Source organism: Salmo salar, chromosome ssa12 (assembly GCF_905237065.1).
Source record: "Salmo salar chromosome ssa12, Ssal_v3.1, whole genome shotgun sequence".
NCBI lineage: Eukaryota > Metazoa > Chordata > Actinopteri > Salmoniformes > Salmonidae > Salmo > Salmo salar.
Genome location: NC_059453.1, coordinates 58,349,726 through 58,362,016, shown reverse-complemented (window position 1 = coordinate 58,362,016; position 12,291 = coordinate 58,349,726). Strand labels below are relative to the sequence as shown.

The window sequence follows — 12,291 nt, the reverse complement described above, 5'->3', positions numbered from 1 at the left end:
CTCTCCCTCTTCCGCCCTCTCTCCCTCTCCCGCGCTCTCTCCCTCTCCCTCTTCCGCGCTCTCTCTCTCTTCCGCGCTCTCTCTCTCCCTCTTCCGCTCTCTCTCTCCCTCTTCCGCGCTCTCTAATCCGCGCCCTCTCTCCCGCGCTCTCTCTCTCCCCCTCTCTCTCTCCCTCTCTCCCTATTCCGCCCTCTCTCTCCCTCTCTCTCTCCCTCTCCCTATTCCGCCCTCTCTCTCTCTCCCTCTCCCTATTCCGCCCTCTCTCTCCCTCTCCCTATTCCGCCCTCTCTCTCCCTCTCCCTATTCCGCCCTCTCTCTCTCTCTCCCTATTCCGCCCTCTCTCTCTCTCTCTCCTATTCCGCCCTCTCTCTCCTCTCTCTCCCTATTCCGCCCTCCCTCTCCCTATTCCGCCCTCTCTCTCCCTATTCCGCCCTCTCTCTCCCTATTCCGCCCTCTCTCTCCCTATTCGGCCCTCTCTCTCCCTCTCCCTATTCCGCCCTCTCTCTCCCTCTCCCTCCTCTCTCTCTCCCTCTCCCGCCCTCTCTCTCTCGCTCTCTCTCCCTCTCCCTATTCCGCCCTCTCTCCCTCTCCTTATTCCCCCCTCTCTCTCCCTCTCCCTATTCCGCCCTCTCTCTCCCTCTCCCTATTCCGCCCTCTCTCTCCCTCTCCCTATTCCGCCCTCTCTCTCCCTCTCCCTACTCCGCCCTCTCTCTCTCTCCCTACTCCGCCTCTCTCTCCCTCTCCCTATTCCGCTCTCTCTCCCCCCCTCTGGCGCTCTCTCTCTCTCCCCCCTCTGGCGCTCTCTCTCTCTCCCCCTCTGGCGCGCTCTCTCTCTCTCCCTCTGGCGCGCTCTCTCTCTCCCTCTTCCGCGCTCTCTCCCCCTCTCCCTAATCCGCGCTCTCTCTCCCTCCCCTCCCCTATTCCGCGCTCTCTCCCTCCCCCTATTCCGCGCTCTCTCTCCCTCCCCCTCTCCCTGTCCCTATTCCGCTCCCTCTCCCTATTCCGCGCTCTCTCCCTGTCCCTATTCCGCGCCCTCTCCCTATTCCGCGCCCTCTCCCTATTCCGCCCTCTCCCTATTCCGCGCCCTCTCTCCCTGTCCCTATTCCGCGCGCTCTCTCTCCCTATTCCGCGCCCTCTCTCTCCCTATTCCGCGCCCTCTCTCTCCCTATTCCGCGCGCTGTCTCTCCCTCTCCCTATTCCGCGCTCTCGCTCTCTCCCTCTCCCGCGCTCTCGCTCTCCCGCGCTCTCCCTCTCTCCCTATTCCGCACTCTCGCTCTCTCCCTCTCCCTATTCCGCGCTCTCGCTCTCTCCCTCTCCCTATTCCGCGCTCTCGCTCTCTCCCTCTCTCTATTCCGCGCTCTCACTCTCTCCCTCTCCCTATTCCGCGCTCTCGCTCTCTCCCTCTCTCTCGCTCTCCCTCGCTCTCTCCCTCTCCCGCGCCTCTCTCTCTCCCGCGCTCTCTCCCTCTCCCTCTCTCTCCCGCACGCTCTCTCTCTCCCTTTCCCTCTCTCCTCTCCCTCTTCCGCACGCTCTCTCCCTCTCCATTCCGCGCGCTCTCTCCCTCTCCCTATTCCGCTCTCTCCCTCTCCTCTCTCCCTCTGCCTCTCTCTCTCTCTCCCTCTTCCGCTCTCTCTCCTCCTCCCTCTCCCGCGCGCTCTCCCTCTCTCTATTCCACGCGCTCTCTCTCCCTCTCCCTGTCCCTATTCCGCGCCCTCTCTCTCCCTATTCCGCGCCCTCTCTCTCTCTCTCCCTATTCCGCGCCCTCTCTCTCTCTCCCTATTCCGCGCCCTCTCTCTCTCTCCCTATTCCGCGCCCTCTCTCTCTCTCCCTATTCCGCGCCCTCTCTCTCTCTCCCTATTCCCCCTCTCTCTCCCTCTTCCGCCTCTCTCTCTCTCCCTATTCTCGCCTCTCTCTCTCCCTCTCCCTCTCTCTCTCCCTATTCCGCCTCTCTCTCTCCCTCTCCCTATTCCGCGCTCTCGCTCCCTCTCCCTATTCCGCGCGCTCTCTCTCTCTCCCTATTCCGCGCTCTCGCTCTCTCCCCCTATTCCGCGCTCTCTCTCTCCCTCTCCCTATTCCACGCTCTCGCTCTCTCTCTCCCTCTCCCTATTCCGCGCTCTCCCTCTCCCTCTTCCGCGCTCTCGCTCTCCCTATTCCGCGCTCTCTCTCTCCCTATTCCGCGCTCTCGCTCTCCCTATTCCGCGCTCTCTCTCCCTCTTCCGCTCTCTCTCCCTCTCCTCTTCCAGCGCTCTCGCTCTCCCTCTCCCTCTTCCGCTTCTCGCTCTCCCTATTCCGCCTCTCTCCTCTCTCCCTCTCCCTATTCCGCTCTCTCTCTCTCCTATTCCGCCCTCGCTCTCCCTCTCCTCTCCGCTCTCCGCTCTCTCTCTCTCTCTCCTCTATTCGCGCTCTCGCTCTCCCTATTCCGCGCTCTCTCTCCCTCTTCCGTGCTCTCTCTCTCCTATTCCGCGCTCTCGCTCTCCCTCTCCCTATTCCGCTCTCCCTCTCCCTCTCCCTATTCCGCGCTCTCTCCTCTCCCTATTCCGCGCTCTCGCTCTCTCAAGCCTCCTCCCCCTCTCTCAAGCCTCCTCCCCCTCTCTCAAGCCTCCTCCCCCCTCTCTCAAGCCTCCTCCCCTCTCTCAAGCCTCCCCTTTCTCTCAATCCTCCTCCCCTCTCTCTCTACCCTCCTCCCCCTCTCTCTCAACCCTCCTCCCCCTCTCTCTCAACCCTCCTCCCCCCTCTCTCTCAACCCTCCTCCCCCTCTCTCTCAATCCTCCTCCCCCTCTCAACCCTCCTCCCCCTCTCTCTCAAGCCTCCTCCCCCTCTCTCAAGCCTCCTCCCCCTCTCTCAAGCCTCCTCCCCTCTCTCAAGCCTCCCCCTCTCAATCCTCCTCCCCCTCTCTCTCAACCCTCCTCCCCCTCTTTCTCAACCCCTCCTCCCCCCTCTCTCAACCCTCCTCCCCCTCTCTCTCTCCTCTCCCTCTCCCTATTCCGCGCGCTCTCTCTCCCTCTCCCTATTCCGCGCGCTCTCTCTCCCTCTTCCGCGCTCACTCTCCCTCTCCCTCTCCCTATTCCGCTCTCTCTCTCTCCTCTCCCTATTCCGCGCTCTCGCTCCCTCTCCCTATTCCGCGCTCTCTCTCCCTCTCCCTATTCCGCTCTCTCTCTCTCCCCTATTCACGCTCTCTCTCCCTCTCCTATTCCGCGCTCTCGCTCTCTCCTCTCCCTATTCCGCCTCTCGCTCTCTCTCTCCCTCTCCCTATTCCGCTCTCTCTCTCTCCCTATTCCGCGCTCTCGCTCTCCCTGTTCCGCCTCTCGCTCTCCCTCTCCCTATTCCGCGCTCTCGCTCTCCCTCTCCTATTCCGCGCTCTCGCTCTCCCCTCTCCCTATTCCGCGCTCTCGCTCTCCCTCTCCCTATTCCGCGCTCTCGCTCTCCCTCTCCCTATTCCGCGCTCTCGCTCTCCCTCTCCTATTCCGCTCTCGCTCTCCCTCTTCCGCGCTCTCGCTCTCCCTCTTCCGCGCTCTCGCTCTCCCTCTTCCGCGCTCTCGCTCTCCCTATTCCGCGCTCTCGCTCTCCCTATTCCGCCGCTCTCCTCTCCCTATTCCGCGCTCTCGCTCTCCCTATTCCGCGCTCTCTCTCCCTCTCCCTATTCCGCGCTCTCGCTCTCCCTCTCCCTCTTCCGCGCTCTCCCTATTCCGCGCTCTCGCTCTCCCTATTCCGCGCTCTCCCTCTCCCTATTCCGCGCTCTCCCTCTCCCTATTCCGCGCTCTCCCTCTCCCTATTCCGCGCTCTCCCTCTCCCTATTCCGCGCTCTCGCTCTCTCAAGCCTCCTCCCCCCCTCTCTCAAGCCTCCTCCCCCTCTCTCAAGCCTCCTCCCCCCTCTCTCAAGCCTCCTCCCCCTCTCTCAAGCCTCCCCGTTCTCTCAATCCTCCTCCCCCTCTCTCTCAACCCTCCTCCCCCCTCTCTCTCAACCCTCCTCCCCTCTCTCTCTCAACCCTCCTCCCCCTCTCTCTCAACCCTCCTCCCCCTCTCTCTCAATCCTCCTCCCCCTCTCAACCCTCCTCCCCTCTCTCTCAACCCTCCTCCCCCTCTCTCTCTCAACCCTCCTCCTCCCCTCTCGCTCTCTCTCTCGCTCTCCCTATTCCGCGCTCTCGCTCTCCCTATTCCGCGCTCTCGCTCTCCCTATTCCGCGCTCTCGCTCTCCCTATTCCGCGCTCTCGCTCTCCCTATTCCGCGCTCTCGCTCTCTCTCTCCTATTCCGCTCTCGCTCTCTCTCTCTCCTATTCCGCGCTCTCGCTCTCCCTATTCACGCTCTCGCTCTCCTCTCTCCCGCTCTCGCTCTCCCTCTTCCGGCTCTCGCTCTCCCTCTTCCACGCTCTCGCTCTCTCCCTCTTCCGCGCTCTCGCTCTCCCTCTTCCGCGCTCTCCCCTCTTCCCTCTCTCCCTCTTCCGCGCTCTCGCTCTCCCTATTCCGCGCTCTCGCTCTCCCTCTCCCTATTCCGCGCTCTCGCTCTCCCTCTCCCTATTCCGCGCTCTCGCTCTCCCTCTTCCGCGCTCTCGCTCTCCCTCTTCCGCGCTCTCGCTCTCCCTCTTCCGGCTCTCTCTCTCCCTATTCCGCGCTTCTCGCTCTCCCTATTCCGCGCTCTCGCTCTCTCTCCCTATTCCGCTCTCTCTCTCCTATTCCGCGCTCTCGCTCTCCCTATTCCGCGCTCTCCCTCTCCCTATTCCGCGCTCTCGCTCTCCTCTCCCTATTCCGCGCTCTCGCTCTCCCTCTCCCTATTCCGCGCTCTCGCTCTCCCTCTTCCGCGCTCTCGCTCTCCCTCTTCCGCGCTCTCGCTCTCCCTCTTCCGCGCTCTCGCTCTCCCTCTTCCGCGCTCTCGCTCTCCCTCTTCCGCGCTCTCGCTCTCCCTCTTCCGCGCTCTCGCTCTCCCTCTTCCGCGCTCTCGCTCTCCCTATTCCGCGCTCTCGCTCTCCCTATTCCGCGCTCTCGCTCTCCCTATTCCGCGCTCTCGCTCTCCCTATTCCGCGCTCTCGCTCTCCCTCTCCCTCTACCGCGCTCTCCCTCTCCCTCTTCCGCGCTCTCCCTCTCCCTCTTCCGCTCTCGCTCTCCCTCTTCCGCGCTCTCGCTCTCCTCTCCTTTCCGCTCTCGCTCTCCCTATTCCGCGCTCTCGCTCTCCCTATTCCGCGCTCTCGCTCTCCCTATTCCGCGCTCTCGCTCTCCCTCTCCCTATTCCGCGCTCTCGCTCTCCCTCTCCCTATTCCGCGCTCTCGCTCTCTCAAGCCTCCTCCCCCCTCTCTCAAGCCTCCTCCCCCTCTCTCAAGCCTCCTCCCCCCTCTCTCAAGCCTCCTCCCCCCTCTCTCAAGCCTCCTCCCCCTCTCTCAACCCCTCCTCCCCCTCTCTCTCAACCCTCCTCCCCCCCTCTCTCAACCCTCCTCCCCCCTCTCTCTCAACCCTCCTCCCCCCTCTCTCTCAATCCTCCTCCCCCCTCTCTCTCAACCCTCCTCCCCCCTCTCTCTCAACCCTCCTCCCCCCTCTCTCTCAACCCTCCTCCCCCCTCTCTCTCAACCCTCCTCCCCCCTCTCTCTCAATCCTCCTCCCCCTCTCTCTCAACCCTCCTCCCCCTCTCTCTCAACCCTCCTCCCCCTCTCTCTCAATCCTCCTCCCCCCTCTCTCTCAATCCTCCTCCCCCTCTCTCTCAATCCTCCTCCCCCTCTCTCTCAAACCTCCTCCTCCTCCTCCCTCTCAAGCCTCCTCCCCCCTCTCAAGCCTCCTCCCCCCCTCTCAAGCCTCCCCCCTCAAGCCTCCCCCCTCAAGCCTCCTCCCCCCTCTCTTTATCATATATATGAGAGAGAGAGAGAGAGAGAGAGAGAGAGAGAGAGAGAGAGAGCGAGAGAGAGAGCGAGAGAGAGAGCGAGAGAGAGAGCGAGAGAGACTGTGCATCCCCACAGAAATCTGTTCAATTACACCTGCTGCTGGGTCCCTGCTAGGACAACTAATGGAACGCAGCTTGACTCCTGTCAGCCTTGCCGCTAGCCCGGGAGAAAGCTTCATTTAGCCCATCAAACGCCTAGCCAAGTCCCAGTGCCGACCTAGGCCCACCTCAGCCGCATGCTCCACATTCCCTTCTTTCCTCCCTCTTTTTATTTTCTTTCCTCACCCGTTCGACGACATGTTGCATTGCACTTCCACCCTGCCTGACCTGTTCATGAAAATAGTATTTTTCTAATCTAAATGTTTCTAGATATGGTAGAAAACACACCACAAGCATTTCGCTACACCCGCAAAATGTTATTTGATGAAAATATAGCACAACTTTTAACAATGCTTTGTTTATTCAGTGCTCAATTCTTAATAAGACTAAATTTACCCATATGAAATAAAGATACAGATAATGGGGATCATTAACCTGTCTGGGCTAGTGGGCAGTATTTTCACGGCCGGATAAAAAACGTACCCGATTTAAACTGGTTACTACTCTTGCCCAGAAACGAGAATATGCATATTATTAGTAGATTTGGATAAAAAACACTCTAAAACTGTTTGAATGGTGTCTGTGAGTATAACATAACTCATATGGCAGGCAAAAACCTGAGAAAATTCCAAGCAGGAAGTGGCCTGTCTGAGAATTTGTAGTTTTTCTTTTGATTCTCTATCAAAACTACAGTATCTGTGGGGTTACGTTGCACTTTCTAAGGCTTCCATTGGCTCTCTAAACCCTTCAGAAAGCGGATTGAGGCGTCTGTCTCTGGGCAGAGTACAGTAGCTCAATTTCTCAGTGGTCTGCCTGGTGACAAAGAGATTGGATATGCGCATTCACGCAAGCACGCCGTTTTTTCTTTTCCTCTTTGAATGAATACACTATTGTCCGGTTGGAATATTATCACTATTTTACGAGAAAAATACCATAAACATTTATTTTAAACAGCGTTTAACATGCTTCTAAGTACGGTAATGGAACATTATGATTTTTTTTGTCTCGAAATGCGCTTGCGCGTTACCCTTTGGATAGTGACCTGAACGCACGAACAAAACAGCGGTATTTGGACACAACTATGGATTATTTGCAACAAAAACAACATTTCTTGTGGAAGTAGCAGTCCTGGGAGTGCATTCTGACGAAGATCAGCAAAGGTAATACAATATTTCTAATACTAATTCTGAGTTTAGTGTGCCCCGAACTTGGCGGGTGTCAAAATAGCAAGCCGTGATGGCTGAGCTATGTACCCAGAATATGTGCTTTCGCCGAAAAGCTATTTTAAAATCTGACATAGCGATTGCATAAAGGAGTTCTGTATCTATAATTCTTAAAATAATTGTTATGTATTTTGTCAACGTTTATGATGAGTAATTTAGTAAATTCACCGGAAGTTTTTGGTGGGAATGCATGTTCTGAACATCACACGCCAATGTAAAAAGCTGTTTTTGGATATAAATATGAACTTGATTGAACAAAACATACATGTATTGTATAACAATGTCCTAGGAGTGTCATCTGATGAAGATCAAAGGTTAGTGCTTCATTTAGCTGTGTTTTGAGTTTTTGTGACATATATGCTTGCTTGAAATTATTGCATCTTTTAGGTTTTTGTATTTCGCGCCACGCTGTTCCACTGACTGTTGAATAGAGTGGGACAGTCACGTCCCACCTAGCCCAGAGCGGTTAATAAAATACAAATACCCACACACTGATGAATGCTCCCAATGTTTTTTTGTGCAACATTTCAACCCAGCAGGAGCACTCATCAGTGGACAGCGATCTATTCCCTATTTTGGGTTTACTTTGTGTACCCAGCACCTGCAACTTCCTGGATATGCGTACACTACGTTGGACAATAGCGTATTCATGTCATCACAGCCCAAAGAAAATTGACAACACACTTTATTTTGACCTTAAAGTGCTGATAATGATAATCTAGGCTAAGCTATCCTTGGATCAAGGCTAAGATGCGGTGCAGTACAGTGCTGTCAATTGGGAAACAGCAACGGTGTAAGGGATACAACAGTGTTGTGATTGGGACACCAAATTCTGTGGCTTACCTAGCGTGGGGGGTCCTAGGTAGAGTGGGGGGCATCACTGGTGCTGGGGTGGCTTTGAGAATGCTTTGGGACACCACAGGAGAGGTGGCTATATCCCTCCTGGACTTGTTATGACAGGGCTCTGCATATGGAGGACAACAAAAAAAATGGACTTCAGAACCCTAATGAAGGAGACTATGAAGCAGGGATGGCTAACTGGCAGCCCATGGATACAGAGCTGTCACACACAAATGCACACAACCTACCAGGGGAGTGTATGGAGTTTTGCAGGGGGATGTGTGCAGTATTGTCTTTGTGTGGAGGTACTTCTTGTTCTGCTGCCAAGTCCTCTGCATCGTCACACCCTCTCATCTCACTGCAGAGACACACACAGTCAAGCTTTGTAAGCTAAAGGTTGGATTACTAGATACAAAAATGCCAGTTATTCAGAGAGCGAGAGATGGAGAGGAAAGAGTGTGTGAGAGATTGAGTGAGGTGATTCCAAGGCTTTACCTGAGTAGTGCATGGCTGTTGGGTGAAGGATCAGTCCCATTTCTGGACATGGAGTGGCTGAGTTCGTCTAAAGTGGCTTGCTGGAACCTGCAAGACACAACATTAAGTACAGGCCAAGACCGACAGCGGTAGGGATAGGAAAGCAGTAAGACATGTTCCAAGTTATGATATCTACCAGTAAAAACTAAGGCAAGAATGGGTATGCAAACCAGGTATTTAAAAAGTTAAGTCTTAGTGGAATATTGCAATGTGCAAGTCAATCATCATGGCATAGCTTACCTTGAAAAGCGGACATTTCCTCTTGGCTTTTTGGTCCATGAAAAGTCATTGACGTTATACTAGCCGATTTACAAGTTCTACTGCTCCAAAATAAATTATCTGCGATTTCATTTCTGATCATTTTTCATGAGATGTAAGCCCATTATTTTGTTTCCTGACGCTTCTGTTGCGGTAAAACCATGTTCCGGTTATTATTAGCAAGACAACATTCAATTTTGGCTTCAGCTTGGTTTTCCATTCAAAGTGTTCCATTTAGAGGTTGACCGATTAATCGGAATGGCCGATTAATTAGGGCCGATTTCAAGTTTTCATAACAATCGGTAATCGGTATTTTTGGCCACCGATTTGACGATTAAAAAAATTGTTTAAAAAATAATTATAATAAATTTACACCTTTATTTAACTAGACAAGTCAGATTAAGAACACATTCTTATTTTCAATGACGGCCTAGGAACGGGGGTTAACTGCCTTGTTCAGGGGGGATTCGGGGATTCGTTTTTGCAACCTTCCGGTTACTAGTCCAACGCTCTAACCACCTGCCTTACATTGCACTCCACGAGGAGCCTGCATGGCAGGCTGACTACCTGTTACGCGAGGGCAGCAAGAAGCCAAGGTAAGTTGCTAGCTAGCATTAAACTTATCTTATAAAAAACTATCAATCTTAACATAATCACTAGTTAACTACACATGGTTGATGATATTACTAGTTTATCTAACGTGTCCTGCGTTGCATATAATCGATGCGGTGCCTGTTAATTTCTCATTGAATCACAGCCTACTTCGACAAACGGGTGTTGATTTAACAATCGCATTTGCGAAAAAAGCACTGTCGTTGCACCAATGTACCTAACCCTAAACATCAATGCCTTTCTTTAAAATCAATACACAAGTATATATTTTTAAACCTGCATATTTAGTTAATATTGCCTGCTAACATGAAATTGTGTCACTTCTCTTGCGTTCATTGCACGCAGTCAGGGTATATGCAACAGTTTGGGCCGCCTGGCTTGTTGCGAACTAATTTGCCAGAAGTTTACGTAATTATGACATAACATTGAAGGTTGTGCAATGTAACAGGAATATTTAGACTTAGGGATGCCACCCGTTAGATAAAATACGGAACGGTTCAGTATTTGACTGAAAAAAAACGAGATGATAGTTTCCAGATTCGACCATATTAATGACCTAAGGCTCATATTTCTGTGTGTTTATTATATTATAATTAAGTCTATGATTTGATAGAGCAGTCTGACTGAGCGGTGGTAGGCACCAGCAGGCTCGTAAGCATTCATTCAAACAGCACTTTCGTGCGTTTTTCCAGCAGCTCTTCATGGTGCTTCAAGCATTGCGCTGTTTATCAACTATAATTTAATATAATTTGTGGAACGTTCCAACAGGAATCTATCCCAAAAACTTCGTAAATAACAAGTTTGCCAAAAAATCAAGGCATTACAAAGTTGTATAGCGGCAGAATAAGATACCGGGTAGGGAGTGGTCTATTTCATTGCGTTTTTCACTCATCACGTTTATTCTGAAAAATGTCTGTCCTCACTCTGGTTGCCTATGGACAAACATTAAGAATAAGCTACGTGGTGAGTTGATGCCTATTCGGCAGCTAGTTAGCTAGGTTTGTATGCGTTGCTACTTTGTATGCGTTGTTGGTTGGCAACCTTTTACTTTACGTTTTTTGGAACAGATTCCAGTTGGAACGTTCCACAAATTATACCCACCCCTTCAAGCCTATCAACTCCCAAGATTAGGCTGGTGTAACCGATGTGAAATGGCTAGCTAGTTAGCGGGGTGCGCGCTAATAGCGTTTCAAACGTCACTCGCTCTGAGACTTGGAGTAGTTGTTACCCTTGCTCTGCATGGGTAACGCTGCTTCGAGGGTGGCTGTTGTCGATGTGTTCCTGGTTCGAGCACAGGTAGGAGCGAAGAGAGGGACGGAAGCTATACTGTTACACTGGCAATACTAAAGTGCCTATAAGAACATCCAAGTCAAAGGTATATGAAATACAAATCGTAGAGAGAGAAATAGTCCTATAATTCCTATAATAACTACAACCTAAAACTTCTTACCTAGAAATATTGAAGACTCATGTTAAAAGGAACCACCAGCTTTCATATGTTCCCATGTTCTGAGCAAGGCACTTAAACGTTAGCTTTCTTACATGGCACATATTGCACTTTTACTTTCTTCTCCAACACTTTGTTTTGCATTATTTAAACCAAATTGAACACGTTTCATTATTTATTTGAGGCTAAATTGATTTTATTGATGTATTATATTAAGTTAAAAGTGTTCATTCAGTATTGTTGTAATTGTCATTATTACAAATAAATTTAAAAAATGGCTGATTAATCGGTATCGGCTTTTTCGGTCCTCCAATAAATCGGTATCGGTGTTGAAAAATCATAATCGGTCGACCTCTAGTTCCATTAGCAAGGGAACCCAATTTTTGGTCGCTTTCTCGTTTTAAAATATGATATAGTAACCTCTCAATAACTCTTCAACATCTCAAATGGCGAGACTGACTATTTACCACATGCACAGACTCCATTAATGTGTTTGTGTCGGAAGCATGTCTATTTAGTCAGGCAATGCCCACGTTATTCTGACATATTTTAGAATGTAAAAATAATGTGAATGTCAATGCATAATGCCATTTGGTAGGCCTTTAAAAAAAACATTCTTAAAGTGTGGTGGGGGGGTATTTTTCTATAGATATTACAACAATTAAATATACATTGTAGGTCCTTAATAATTACAATTAAATGCTTGAAAAAGTCCTTGATTTTGACTTGCCAATGTCTGTATGAACCCTGTATAGGCTTCTTGCCCACAAATGAAAGATAAAAATCACCTGCTATTGAAATTATGCATGCATCATTCCATTCCTGTCAGATCTTGTGCAAGTACGTATGCATGTATATATATATTTTTTTTTCCCCCATTCCGGCCAGTACCTTTGAGTTGGCACTGGCCCGGTGTGCCACTGGCAAATTGACCTGAAAGTCGATGCCTGCTGTGCGCAGTACGTGCAGGGCCTATATCAATGATCTACAGTGCATTTGGAAAAGTATTCAGACCCCTTGACTTTATCCACATTTTGTTCAATTACAGCCCCCCCCCACCAATCTACACACAATACCCCATAATGGCAAAGCAAAAACAGGTTTAGACATTTTTGCAAATGTATAAAAAATAAAAGTGAAATATTACATTTACATAAGCATCAATGGAAACAGGACGCACCCGAGCTCAATTTCGAGTCTCGTAGCAAAGGGTGTAAATACTTATGTAAATAAGGTATCTTTTCATTTGCAAACATTTCTAAAAACCTGCTTTTATTTAATCCATTTTAGAATAAAGCTGTAATTTAACAAAATGTGAAAAAGTCAAGGGTTCTGAATGCACTGTACACACACACACACACACACACCCCAGATGACTAATAGGTAGCGCAAATGTTACTGTCCCCACTACAACA

At 51.1% G+C, this 12,291-nt stretch overlaps 1 protein-coding gene across 2 annotated transcripts in view; it reads right to left on the bottom strand.

Annotated features, from left to right (window-relative positions):
* Positions 1 to 12,291, bottom strand: part of kiaa1328 (KIAA1328 ortholog) — a 55,160-nt gene that overhangs the window by 29,494 nt on the left and 13,375 nt on the right. For both annotated transcript variants that reach the window (XM_045691561.1, XM_014132391.2), the window contains exons 8-10: positions 8,521 to 8,607; positions 8,274 to 8,383; positions 8,029 to 8,149 (exon numbers count right to left, since the gene is read on the bottom strand). In XM_045691561.1, the coding sequence (XP_045547517.1) occupies positions 8,029 to 8,149; positions 8,274 to 8,383; positions 8,521 to 8,607 (318 nt within the window). The remainder of the gene's footprint in view (positions 1 to 8,028; positions 8,150 to 8,273; positions 8,384 to 8,520; positions 8,608 to 12,291) is intronic.